This window comes from Acomys russatus, chromosome X, assembly GCF_903995435.1.
Source record: "Acomys russatus chromosome X, mAcoRus1.1, whole genome shotgun sequence".
Taxonomy (NCBI): Eukaryota; Metazoa; Chordata; class Mammalia; order Rodentia; family Muridae; genus Acomys; species Acomys russatus.
The window spans coordinates 7,366,103-7,380,713 of record NC_067169.1 but is presented as its reverse complement, the minus strand read 5'-3'; the positions used below and the strand labels follow the sequence as shown (position 1 = coordinate 7,380,713).

Sequence of the window (14,611 nt, the reverse complement as noted above, 5' to 3'; positions counted from 1 at the left end):
GTAAACAATGTGGTTTGGGACAAATCAGAGCAGTGTCCACAAGTGCATTTTAGCATCCCCTGTATTCCTGATATTGCATCCATGGTTCAGGTACATGAGTGTTAAAAAGTTGATTGATTGAAAATGGTAACACTTGACATTCTTCCCCTCACATCTGATTGGAGGAAGAGAGAATAGGAATTGATTAATGAGAAGGCTCAATTGAAAGAAATACACACAAAGATTTGTCCAAATGTGTAGGAATCAGTTGTGCCCCAAAATAAAGCCCAAGTAAGGATTAGAAATTGTATTTTTATTTAACCACCAGCTATGTGAAAGTTTTAAGTTTAGACATTAGGTTTACACAGCCTCCCTTCCAGATAAAATAATATGATAGCATCTGTTTTTAGTCTTCTGTTTTCTTAATACTAACATAAAGCCAATGAATAAAAATCTGCCTGAAACTTGGGCCAGGCATTGAGCATCATATTTGACAATAAAAGTTAATTGCCCATGCCTAGTAAAGTTCTCCAGGAACAAATTTGTATAATAAGTGACCTGATGTCAATGTCAGCGCACAAGTGCCAACTGAAATGCAGGACACTGCTCAGGCAACCATCTTGAAAGGCAGCTATAAAAAGCAGGGAGAGACTCTGAGCATTGCCAATCAGTGAGCTCCTGGAACCTGCAGGACGGACAGCTGCTCATGAACAATGAGGGCCATCATCCTCCTGATCACACTGGATGTACTTGGCGTCTCCAGTGTGATGATGGATAAGAGTCTCAAAAAGAAGGTAGCAGACCTGCATGGGAGGGTGCTGGGTACAGTAATTGTGCTGAACAGAAACAGACACAGAGAGAGGCTTGGGAGGAAGCTGTGCAGGTGGCTGTATGGGGCAGCCAGAGACAGAGAAGCAGATAAAGACAAAGGGAGGAGAAAGAATGGTCTAGAAGTTGGCATTCTCTATGTCTGGCAATGGAGAGTAGCAAAAGGGGTGGGAGTAGCCTAATGGATGGTTTTCTAAGAGAGAGAAATAGAGAGACAGAAATCAAGAGATACAGACCAGAGAGGGAAAAAGGAGAGAATGCTCTGAAACTTGGCATTCTCATGGGAGAATGGGGAAATAGAAGGATCCAGAAGGTCCTAGAAACCTACAAGAAGAACATTATGACGGGCAGACCTGGGCCCAGGGGTCCTGCTCAATGTATGGCACCAGCCAAGGACAATACGTGCAGTAAACATCAAACCCCTGCCCAGATCTAGTCAATGGACAGGACATTATACACAGTTGAGTGGAGAGTAGGGGCTGACTTTCACAAGAACTCTGGTGCCCCATATTTGACCATGTCCCCTTGATGGGGAGACCTGATGGCACTCAGAGGAAGGATAGAAGGTTACCAAGAAGAGACTTGATACCCTATGAGTATATACAGGGGGAGGAGGTCCCCCTCAGTTACAGTCATAGGGGAGGGGAGTAGGGGGAAAGCAGGAAGGAGGGAGGAATGGGAGGATACAAGGGAGGGGATAACCATTGAGATGTAATATGAATGAATTAATTAAAAGAGAAAGTTGGCATTCTCTACATCTTGGAGTGGAGAGAGACAGAGAGAGAGAGAGAGAGAGAGAGAGAGAGAGAGGGGATGGTCTTAAGGGTGGTTTCTTCAGATAGAGACATAGTGAGAGACCAAGAGACAAAGAAAGAGATACACACAGAGAAAATAATGCTTCTGAAGGTAGGTTTTCTGTGTGTCTTTGTGTGACAGAGAGAGATGGGAGAGAGGGAAGAATGTTCTTGGAGTGTTCTCTATGTCCTAGAGTGGAGAATGGCAGAGAGAGAGAGAGAGAGAGAGAGAGAGAGAGAGAGAGATGTCTAAAAGGTTGTTTTCTGAGAGGTAGAGACTAAGATTGAGAGACACAGAGACAAACATAAAGAGAGGCGTGGAAAGAGAGAGTCAGAGAAAGAAACATCCTTCAGTCTGGTACTAAGAGTGAGTCTAGCTGTGCCAGTAAGTCTGCACACCTACATCGCTTCCTATGTTTCCACTTCTGTGCCTCACCCTGTGAAGAAATGGAAGCCATGATGATGAGTATGATGGAGTAATTTTAAATAGATGGATCATACTAATGTTTCTGCTTGCAGTGGCTACTGTCTGTCCACCTTGGCTTGTTATCCAAAAGATTAAAAGTAAAGACCCGCACACATTTGCAGAAAAAGCAAAATGACTCCATTCAAGGTGAAGCTAGATTGCAGATTACAGACAGACACCCTGCCAGGATTGACAGCTGGCCACATGACTGACAGGACTCAAGGTCCCCAAGCTATTATTTGTGTCTCTTCTTGGAGTCCCAAGGATGGATTAGCTGGTGACTGAGGGGCCTGATTTATTTTGATTGACAGGTTAAATCGTTCCTTGGTCCAACTGCACATGTCCTTCCCATAACGCATCTCATTTTAATTATACATATGCCTGATTACACAGAGTCATAAAGGTATCAAGCAGAGCAAGGTCATCTGAAGAACATATTTTTGTCTCACTATGCATAACGCATACACCTCAAACCAGTCAGGCCACGTCAGCATTTCTATTCTTGCTACCTGGATACATTGAGAATATACCTGAGTGGAAACTTGTCTGGACTTGATCATTGCTATGGGTGTATGAAACCAGACATTATTCTTCAGAGACAGCTGTAGGGCTAGCCAGATGCAGTGGGGAGGGAGTTATGAAGGGGTTCTTATGTGGGAACCCCTACAGCATTGATCACAGAGTGTCCAAGTAACCTGATGTAGGTGGGGAAGGGAAGAAGGGGTGTTTTATAGGGAACGCTACACCATTCTTCAGAGAGGGGTGTGTGAGTCACCTAAGCAGGTAGCTGTTGGAGGGGTCTGAAATCATTATTAGGTCAATTGCTCAGAGTATGCCTTAACATAAAGAAGGTAGCCTGCCTAATGCCTTATTACAAAATCAGGTTGTGAAGTACCCCCACCCAAACAGAGTCCCTGGTTACTAGTCTTACCTGCCTTGTTTCCAAAGCCACTTTTTTCTTCCAGATTGAAGGGAATTGGAGAACTGTTTACTTAGCTTCCAGTACCATAGAGAAGATAAGTGAAGGCTCACCCTTGAGAACCTATTTCCGTCGCATTGAGTGTGTGAAGAAATGCAAGGAAATCTACCTCTATTTTTATATCAAGTAAGATATACAACAAAATAGACAGAACAATCTATGTGATGGCCTGTGCTCAGAGAAATGAGTTGTTTTCTGTCGACACTCATGCCAGTGAACACCCACAGCAGTAAATCAGGATTCCTACACCACACTGTTCTGTGTGGGCCAGAAAAGGACATACAATATCTGTACATTTAATTTAGAATGAGTACATATATTTAAAAGCCAAAGTAAAATAATAAATAGCAAGATATAGATGATGTTTATATACAGATGGTAGATAGATAGATAGACAGACAATACATATTCACACATGTAGATAGATAGGTAATAGATAATTAGGTAGAAAGATGATACATATATACATAGATATATAGGTAGATAGATGACAGACAGATAGCTAATAGATGGATTAATAGATACATATATACATAAATACAAACATAAGGAGGTTGGTAGATAAAGATAGATAATAGATATAATGGATAGAAAACAGATACACCTGACTATATGGAGTGATCAGAGAATACCATTAAAGAAATGGGATTGGTCGTAAAATGCATGTGGGAAACACAATGTTCAAAATGAGCTCCTGGTTGAAGTCAAAAAGCGCAAGACAATTTACCAAAATAATATACATTAAAATCACTTAATTTTCTATTTATCACTCCTCAAAAACCCAGGTGGGAGAGAAGTTATATTTAAAATTTGGGACAATTCCCGTGCTTTTAAGCTATCTGGACATGAGTCAAATTATCCATTGAGGATATATTTCTATCTAGAATCAAAGCTTTTGTTAATTACATGCTGATACTTGAACTTTTTCATTGATTATTTATAATTTTAGTTTTCTGAGACAGTCTCTGTACATCATGCTGGCTTTGAACTGAATACAATGTGAAGAATAAATTTTTTAATTTTTATTTATTATATATACTTATATAATAAATAACATAAGAAATATATCAGTTTTCTGGACAGTGTTTCTCTGTGTAGCCCTGGCTGTCCTGGAACTCACTCTGTAGACCAGGTTGGCATCAAAATCAGAGATCCACCCATCTCTGACTCCAGAGTTCTGGGATTAAAGGTGTGTGCTACTGCCACCACTTGGCTAATTTATGCATTTTTGAGATAGGTTCTCATATAGTCCTGGCTGGCCTTGAATTCTTTATGTACACAACGCTGGCCTTTAAATCATAGAGATTAACCTCCCTCTACCTCACATGTGTGGGGATCAAAAGTGTGTAACATCATATCAAGCCTATATTTTATGTTTTTAAATTTACTTTCACTTTTCATTATTTTTTTCAGAATGACAGGGAACCTATCCTCCTGCATCAGTCTCCTAAGTATTGGGATGAAAAGAGATGACACCAAGCTTGATTTGATATTTAGACTTAACATGCCTAAAATTATTTTTAAAGTAATAGTTCAAAATCAAGTAGGTATACTTCAACACTAACATGCTGAAGGGGATATTAAAATTTTTAATTTATAAATACTCTTTTTGGAAATAAAACATAATTACATCATTCCCCCTTTCCTTTCTCCCTCCAACCTTTCCCATGGATCCTCTTTTAGTTTCTTTCAAATTCTAGGGTCCCTTTTTTAAAATTACATATGTGTGTGTGTGTTCATCTATATACATATATATATACTATACATTATATTCCATATAAGTTATTTATATAAATATGATTTCATGTCATCCACTTGGTATTTGAAAACCAATGAGGAAGTAGGGCTTTTCCTCAGGGAAGACTATAAAATATCCTAAAATTCATATGGAAACAGAAAAGACCCTAAGGTAACTAAAACAATCCTGAACAAAAAGAACAGTGCTGGGGAGATCACCATTCCATACATGAGTGATTTTTTTAAGCACAGAGAATATACCCTAAGGCATGAGATACATCCCTGGCTAAACTGTTATTCCAAATTTTTTATTTTTTATTTTATTTTTAGTTGTAAGCCTAACCTTTAATGGCAGAGACATCTCTCCAGTTCAGTTATTCCCATGTTCTTAAAGCCATAAAGACAAATATAAACTGTAGCTGTCACTATTAGTCACATGCTCCTCTGGTAAGTAAATACAGATATGAATACATGACCATGCCTGCAGCTCTAAGAATCTCCTGATCTGTAGATGCACATTCCAATTTAAATCTTCCCAGAAAACAATTGTAGGCTGAATTTGAAGCCATTTAAGTGAACAAAGAAATTGCTGTTGTAGAACCTTTAAGATTTCTGACATTTATGAAAGGCAAAAAGAAAACCCATTAATACAGTGTACATATGGAAGTTAGACTAGAATGTATAGCAGATATGGCAATGTGCCCTGCACCAGGTGACCTTGCACCCTTTTAACCCAATGTCCACAGACATTTCTTATATCAGATTGGGATAGAACCTTTGTTCAATACTTTTTTTTCTTTTATCAATAGTTGTCATTGGGTGCTGGGGATGCAGCTGTGCTGGGAGAATGATTACCCAGCATTCACCACAGAGCCCAGGGTTACATCATCAGCATGAAGGTGTGGTCCTACATTCCCGTCACCCCAGCACTTGCTCCATTGAGGCAGGAAGATCAAGGGGTTCAAGGCCATTCATTGGCCAGGAGTCAGGCATAGGCAACAGTTGTCGCACACAAGAACTGACTCTGTCCTATCAAAGACACCTAAAAAGCCATAATAGGGTGATTGATGACATATTATGATGCTATTGATTATATCTAGGGATGGTGTCTTATAATAACATGTACTTATGACACATCTATAGATGAAAATGTGGTTTGCATTAAAATGTCTTTCATTCGTATGGAAACAGGGTCCTGAAGTAAATCATAAGAAGACAACATCTTTGCATTTGTTTTTCAGGAGAAGGGCCAAGTGCCAACAGTATAAAATCATAGGAAAAAGAAAACAAGAATTTTACCAGGCAAAATGTGAGTAGAAGATGCTGGGGTGAATGCATGACCTTATTTTTTTTTCAAATTCATGGTCTTAGTTGAATTTTGCATATCTGGATATCTATATGCCAGTGCAATCATTTCTACAAATTACAGACGCAATCTTGTAGAAAGACCACCACTTTTCCTAGTCTAATAAGAGATGTGATTTGTTTGTTTGTATTTTGACTTTTTAAAACTTTGTTATTTATTTAGTGTGTGTTTTTACCAAACACACTTCTTCCTTCCTATAACTTTAGGCCTAAACTAAATCATAGGCAAAGTCTGAGATTGGTTAAAGGAATCAAAAAGTGATTTGAGCATTTAAAAAAATAGCTTGATGCAAAATAAGAACTAGCATTTTGTCATAGATTAAACTGACTCCCAGAAATTTTCAAACATGAGTCTTGTATGTAGAATGAATAATGATCTAAATTTTACAATTTTATCGGGGAGAAAAAATGTTTACAATATATAATTATAATCTTCATGAATAGTCATATCTTTTTGGTTCTGACAGGAATATGACTTAAAACACACCATGATCCATTTATAAATAATAGAGACATCAGTTTAATTTGTCATGAAACAAGTAGCAAGGAAACTTGCATTATTTCCTATTCCACTATAAGGGTCTACTTAACCCAAGACTGATAGACCAAACATGTCACCAACTATACCTTGGTTTATCAATAAGTTTATTGGATTTAAATACAGGAACAGACTCAACTCATAAACAGATATCTCAACAAAGAATCGCAGCCCCTCCTGTGTGTTATGTAGCTTAGTCTGAGGCAAACCAGGTCTATACAGCAAGTTTCAGTCCAGCCAGGGCTACATAGTGAGACCCATCTCAGAAGGAATATGACGTACCACTGACATGAGAAAAGAACAGTCATCATATCGTTGGGGAGGGTCTGGTGCCTGCCTCTTCCCCTCTATAAGGAGAAATGACAGTGAGCCAGTGAGTGTATTGGAGTCATTTACAAGAGCATATGTGACACAAATATGGCTGCATTCATAAAGAGACTACCTCAACTTGGGTGACACACCTGAAAGCTGTATCCCTAGAGCTTTGTGTAAAGCTTACAGACAGATGAGCTAGTGAGAGAGTCTCTTTTTCAGGTATTGTTTACTGTTTCCCATTACTTTGTGGAGTGGCCTACTAAAAGTTGTTATTCTCAAAATTTGTACTAGCAGGGTGTGGTGGTGCACACTTCCCAGCACTCGGGAAGCAGAGGCTGGTGGATCTCTGAGTTCAAGGCCAGCCTGGTCTACAAAGCAAGTCCAGAAAAGCCAGGGCTGTTACACAGAGAAGCCCTGTCTCAAAAAAACCAAAAAAAAAATGTCCTGAGATTTGTGGGTTATTTACTTCTTGAATCTCATGCGCTTCCAAGAAAGTTCCAATTTGTAGAAAATTGCTATGTGGTACCCTCTCTTGTTTTTCTGTCACATGTCTGAGGAAGAATTAGTAAAGCTAGATAACTGCACCACTAAATGTAAACCAGATCCATACAAATACCTCCATATATGTATGTATGCTAACATATTATCGTACGGCATTCTTTAATGTATGTGTATATATGTGTGTGTGTGTGTGTGTGTTTGTGTGCCTAGATTGTTCCACCATTAAATGTAATAAGATGCATAAAAAGCTTATATATGTACATATATACATATATGTATATATATCATACAGCTTTCCTCAATATGTGTATAGGTACGTGTAAACAATTGTATCAATAAATTTACTAGAATCCATTCAAATATATATGTATATACACATATGTGTATGGGTGTGTGCTGTTCTCAGCAAGTAAGAGAATTACAATATGCCACCTTCTATGTACCTATACATCCAGGTATCAGGAACATTACTATCCCAAATCAATATATGTTCTACATACTTCTAGGTAACTGTGGTATACTAGATATGTTTTATATCTTACAACAGGAATATAAACTTGCTTTCTTAATTCCCTGTCTGTCTTGACAGGTTTCAACACATGGAGCAGAATATTATGGAGCATGAAGCAGAGACTGTATAATCTATGTACATATCCATAAGGGTGCAGTTAGAATGAGCCTGAAAAATCATTTTGTTGACTTTATACATATTTCTTATCTATCTCAGATGAAGGGAAAACGACATTCATGGTAAAGATGGTGAATGAGAAGATATTGCTGTTTCATTATTTTAACAAGGACAAGAGAAACAAAGTCACACGTGTGGCTGGAATTTTGGGTGAGCACCACAAGTGGAACTTGTCATCTGAGTGTGTAGTTCAAGGACATGAAGTTCATAGTGTGCTCATGCATCTGACTCTGTTCTTCATGTTGATAAACTGCTGAAACAGTGATGGTTAGCATTGAGAATCAACGTGGCACAACCCAGAATCCCCTGGGAAGAGTCTCAGTGGGGAATTTCCCACAGCAGACTGGCCTGTGGGCATGTCTTTATTGATGATTGACATAAGAAGGCTCCACCCACTGTGGGTGGAACCATTCCCTAGAAAGAAGAAGATGTGCAGTAAACTTCAACTGTCAACAGACACAAGTCAGCATCTTCTGGGAAGGGTCTTAGGAATGGATTTCTCTGATCAGATTGGCCTGTGGGCGTGTCTGGGGGAGTATACTAAATGATGATTGACATGGGGGTTTCTGCCCACTATGATCAGCACCATTCCCTGGCCAGATCATCCTGGACTGTATCAGACTGGAGAAAGCTAGATAAAGAATGCACGTTCATACATTCTTTGCTCTCTGTTCCTAACTATGCATGTGGTATATCATGTCCCCCAAACTTCTCTCAGTTGAAGGTCCCCAAGTCAGGGAGCTATAACTGGAAAATTACTACAGAATTAAACCCTTTTCTGCAATAAATTATTTTTGTCAAAATGTTTAGTCAAAATATTGAGCAAAGAAGTTGAGATATTGAAAGCTTGTTTGTTAAAATTAAGTACCTGCTTATTCTTTTGGGACTTGGGAGATTTTAGTAAAATTTCAAGACATCTTTTTCCAGCATTTCTGAAGTATACATCAAGCAATTATCATGTGCCTCATGCCAGTGTAGTCCTGGATTTCCATCTCCTGACAAAGCAAGAATTGACATATTACTTGACCACAGTAAATAGGTTTGGTGATTGAATTCATGTCAATAGCAAATCCTGGATTTCAGTCCTGTTGTTTCTGGCAATCTTTACAACTCCTTCCTTGTAAATATGAATTATCATGTAGCCTGGGGTCTGACTATACTGGACCTGTCCAGAAAATTCAATTTTCCATACATACCAACTCTCTTGAATTGACAAATTCTACAACTCTGTCATCAAAGGCAGAATTAAGCATTTATTTCTGAAATTAATAGGAATAATTTGTATTTCATGGGGGTATGTTTCTAATTAGCAGAGTTTTGTGTGTACTAGTGTTTTACCTGCAAGTATGTGCACCTTGTGTGTGTCTGGTGCATACAATTGTCACAATATGGCATTGGATCCCCTGGAACTGGACTTAAAGATGGTTTAGCACCACCATGTGGGTGCTTGGAACTGAATACGGGTCCTTAAGCATTCTTAACCAGTGAGTCAAATGTCATTCCTCTCATCTTTATAAGCTTGAATCAGTTTGTTCTGTCATCTGAGAAGCATCCAGAACTCTTAGAAACAGATTCTAGAACATACACAGAAACATCTAATGACATACATTTATAATAGTAAAAACATTAAGTATCAATCATCATTTTCTGGAATTGATTTGGAGGCTGTGTAGGAGTTCTATATATTCAGATCCACAAAAAATTGTCAGTGTTACAAGAATAGGAGGCAAGGTATGTTAAATCCTGGAATCCACTACTACTTTCATTTCTCAGGAGAAAGATGTAGTTTTAGACTGTCAATCTCCTGGAAGAAACAAGAGTGATGCTTTGTGTTAACAGTTTTTAGGAGACTAAGCAATGGCAAATATTTATTAATGTGCTGGGTGCTAATGTTGTGACTTCATCTTCTTTATACACCCTGAAATGCAGCAAAATCCAAACAACTGACTAAGGATGAGATGACGCAGTACATGGACTTCGTGGAGGAAATTGGCATTGAAGATGAGAACGTACAACGTGTCATGGACACAGGTAAAATAGCAAACTGTGTGTGCAACTTTTTACTTTGCAAATTTATGATAAATGTTATCTTTTAAATATCTGAGGCATTGGGAATGTAGTTCAGTGTGCAAAGTGCACACAAACATGAGGACCCAAGTTTGGATCCCAGCACCCATTTAGAAAGCCAAACACCTCCAGAGCTAGGAAGGAATAAGGACAGGAGGAACCCTAGGGCTTTCTGGCAACAGATCTATCTGAAAGATCTTGTCTCAAAAATAGTAATGTGTATAATGAATAAGGAAGATGTTTAAAAGTCAACTCTTGCTTAAAAACAGCATGGGTGCACACATATCACTTGCATGAGTATGGGCACACCAATGAACCATCCAGACAGATCCACACACATAAAATGTGCCTGGAATAAAACTCACCTCCTAAGATCCTCCGTTTGATATTCTGTTTAAAACCTAGCCTTTTATCTGCATTTTTATGAAAGTCGTTCATATGTAGTAATGATACTATTATGTTAAAATAATATATTACTTAAAATAATATTATATCAAAATAATCCATTTTAAATAATAGTATTTTTCATGTTCCCTCTTTTCTAGACACCTGTCCAGACAAGATCAGGGCTAGGTGAGTTAAAGCTTGTTCATTTATACCTTGATGTTTAATTTTAATTTATCTGTGCTTTTTAAATAATATTTTATTTTGTCTTTAACCTTTTCGTATATGGATATATGGATGTTTTTATCTTACCCACTCACCCACATTCGTCATTCCCCCAGCTATCCCAGAGACCCACCAACACAACTCCCTCTATACTTCAAGACTTTTAAAATTATTATTATTGTTAACTCAGAATACAATTGGTGCTGGTTGTCAATGAGGATGTGGCCATTTCTAGAGTCATAGACAATGTAATGTACCAGGGTCCACACACTTATCAAAACCTGACCACTGGGAGGTAGTTGGTACTCATATTTTATCTAGCACTGAGGAGACAAAGGCAAGGAGATCTCTGGGTTTGAGTCCAGCCCAGTCTACAGAGGAATTCCAGGACAGCCAGAGCTACAAAAAGAAACCTTGTCTCAAAAAAACAAAAACAAAAAGAAAAAAAGAGAAGAAATAAGAAAGCAAAAAGAATCCTCCTTTCCCTAAATCCATCAACTGTCAATAGCTCTTTGGTTAGGGGTGGGTGCTCCTGTCTCCCTGTCCGTTCCATTTTAGAATGTTGAATGGCTTGATCTGGCCAGGGCCTTGTGCAAATGAACACAGCCACTGTACATTCATGGTTGTAACAGCTGAGTCATGTTCAGAAAACAAAATTTCATTGATCTCCTCCCCACCCAGATGACCATCTATGGCTGAGCATCCACAGTCACTTAGCCTCAGCACACTGACTAGCTGTGAATTTCTGCATGAACCACTCCCCACTGTGAAAGTTGACCTGAGGCCAGCTCTGGAGGCATACACCATTAATCCCAACACTTAGGAGACATAGGTAGCTGAATCTCTGTGAGTTTGAGGTCAGTTTGGTCTATAGTGTGAGCTCCAGAACAGCCAGGATACATAGTCTCTTTCTTTAAAGAAAAAAAAAGATAAAATGTTGACTTGACTTGACCAAAGTTGAGAGCAAGATATTGAGTACTTTTTTAAGATGGTAGCTTAGAAACATGACAGTTTATCACCACTAGTCTCCCACATAGGCTCCGTGATCTCCATTGTCATGGGCTTTTGACTAGAATTATGGTAGGAACTCACTCCTACCCCTTTTCTTCCCTAGAAGTGAGTTCCCTTCCATGACATCAAATTTAATCGAAAAGTGGTTGGTTTCTCCAGGACAGCCTTCATTGCACCAGTGGGCACAAGGCCGTTTTTGTAGTGTGCAGGGGCAGCATGGTGACATCATTAATTTCTTATCCCACATACACAGCCTATGCAACACTTGCAAGCACTGTAGAAGAGTTTCCTTGTCCATTTCAGATTGATTTCTTGGTGCCCTGTGATCACAACATGTGGTATCTTCAGCAATTGTGTCCTATCATTTAGCTATGGTAGACAACCAAGAGATATGGCAATAGCCATGTTGTTTTGATGATTCCAGGTCTTCCCTTCACTAATAAATGGTGGGGCAGTAGCCTATGCCTGGAAATTAAACTTTCATTGAATAACCCATGTCTTCTGAAAATAGCATTTTATCATTGCATGAATCCTCTGATGAAGCTCTTTTTTTTTCTTTCTTTTTTTTTTTATTATTAATTTATTCTTGTTACATCTCAATGTTTATCCCATCCCTTCTATCCTCCCATTCCTCTCCCACCCCCATTTTCCCATTATTCCCCTCCCCTATGACTGTTCCTGAGGGGGATTACCTCCCCCTATATATTCTCATAGGGTATCAAGTCTCTTCTTGGCTACTTGCTGTCCTTCCTCTGAGTGCCACAAGGTCTCCCCCTCCAGGGGACATGGTCAAATGTGAGGCACCAGAGTACTTGAGAAAGTCGTATCACACTCTCCACTCAACTGTGGAGAATATTCTGACCATTGGCTAGATCTGGGAAGGGGTTTAAAGTTTACCTCCTGTATTGTCCTTGGCTGGTGCCTTAGTTTGAGCGGGACCCCTGGGCCCAAATCTGCCTATCATATTGTTCTACTTGTAGGTTTCTAGGACCCTCTGTATCCTTTTATTTTGCTATTCTCCCATGCTTCTCTCATTTAGAGTCCCAATAGGATGCCTTCCCCTCTCTTTTTTAATACTATGTTTTAAATTAGCTTACAAACTAGTGGGTTTCTGTAAAACTTCTTCATACACTTTTAGTTTTGGTTGAACCACCCTACCCATGTTCTTTCCTATACCCCAACCACATCCATACCTGCTCCTTTAATCCACACCATTCTCCTTCTAATTGTCTCTATCACTTGTGTTCAACGATATCACAGGTCTGATTATATTTTGTACTATACTCTCATGGTCATAAGTTCCCATACAAAATTTTAATAACACTTTATTTTTGTCAAACCTTCCACCATGCCCTGATTTCTCCATTGAAACTTCCTGCCCTCAGTATTCTTCTTTATACTTTATTTTAATAGCATTTCCCTATCTCCCCTCCCTTGATGGACCCACCCTGGATGATCTGTTTTTAATTACCTGCTTCCATACATAGTTCAAATTAAACGTACAAAATAGAAGATTCAGATCTAAGATCCACATTTGAGATATAATTGCAGTTTGTCTTTCTGAGCCTGAGTGACCTCGTTGAGTACATTTTCCAGTTCCTTCTATTTGCTTGCAATTTTCATATTTCAGTTTTTCTCTGTGGCTGATTAGTATTTCATCTTATACATTACATTTTCTGTATCCATTCATTCATTAGTTGATGAACAGCTAGGTCAATTTCATTTTCTAGCTATTGTAAACTTATCTTCAATGAGAATGTGCATTCAAGGGTCTCTGTAATAATATATAAAGCCTTTGGGTACATATCTAGAAAAGATATGTAGCTGGATCACATGGGAATTCTGTTTCTAATTTTTGGATTTGTTTATGTTCATACTTTTTGTTTTTGTTTATTTTGTGAAATTTTAAAGTTTGCATATTGTAGACACTAATCCTCCATGAAATGTATCTTCTGCATTCCCTAAGATGCCTCCACATTTAATTGACAGCTTCCTTTACTGTAGTTTTAAATTCTGTGATATCTGAACAGTGTTAGTCTTACTTCCTTGCTACAAGAATCCTATTCAGAGAGCCCACACATGTGCTTATGGTAAACACACACTCTCTGCTTTCTTCTCTATCAGCTTCAGACTACTAAGTCTTTCTTCAAGGTCCTTGATCCATTTGGAGTTGAGTTTTTGCACAGTGCATCTTGAGGTTCGCTTTTTCCCTGATTGTTTATCTTTCAGCAATTCCATCTGTTTGTTGAACTGTATATATTTAGGTTAGGTCATTTTCCTTATTTCAGTGAAGACATTGACAATATCCAGAAGGGAACTAATTCTTGCTAGTATCGACATGTCGTTCTCCTTTCTGGGGCTGGTATTGAGGGCTGCAAGCTCCACCCAAGTCTACTTCTGAGAGTCAGCTACTGTATGGGACCTTGAGACTCCTGATGTAGGGTACATAGGGCTTGGTAAACCCCAATGTGAAAGTTGAAGCAAAAAAATACATATATAGATATATATTATAATTTTAGTTTAGATTCATAGAAACTATAGCCTCAAATAAGCACATAAGTCCATAAGTTTTTTTAAAAATCCCAATTTAGGTCTTGCTATGAGATCATTTATAATATTAAACTTTTCCATATATGGAAAACTTCCACACAAAATTCATGTATATTTCCAAATATACAAAATCCTGTAAAATGTTTTTGCTTGATACATCTTGTCATAATTTGCCTCTGTAATG

The 14,611-nt window shown here is 38.4% G+C and overlaps 1 protein-coding gene across 1 annotated transcript; it reads left to right on the top strand.

Moving 5' to 3' along the window:
• Positions 1-692: 692 nt before the first annotated feature.
• LOC127185122 (probasin-like) lies at positions 693-10,834 on the top strand. The gene is made up of 6 exons (XM_051141670.1): positions 693-773; positions 3,033-3,172; positions 6,025-6,092; positions 8,230-8,340; positions 10,120-10,221; positions 10,803-10,834. Exons 1-6 carry the CDS (start codon positions 693-695, stop codon positions 10,832-10,834), a joined length of 534 nt encoding a protein of 177 aa, XP_050997627.1.
• The last annotated feature ends 3,777 nt before the right edge of the window (positions 10,835-14,611 follow it).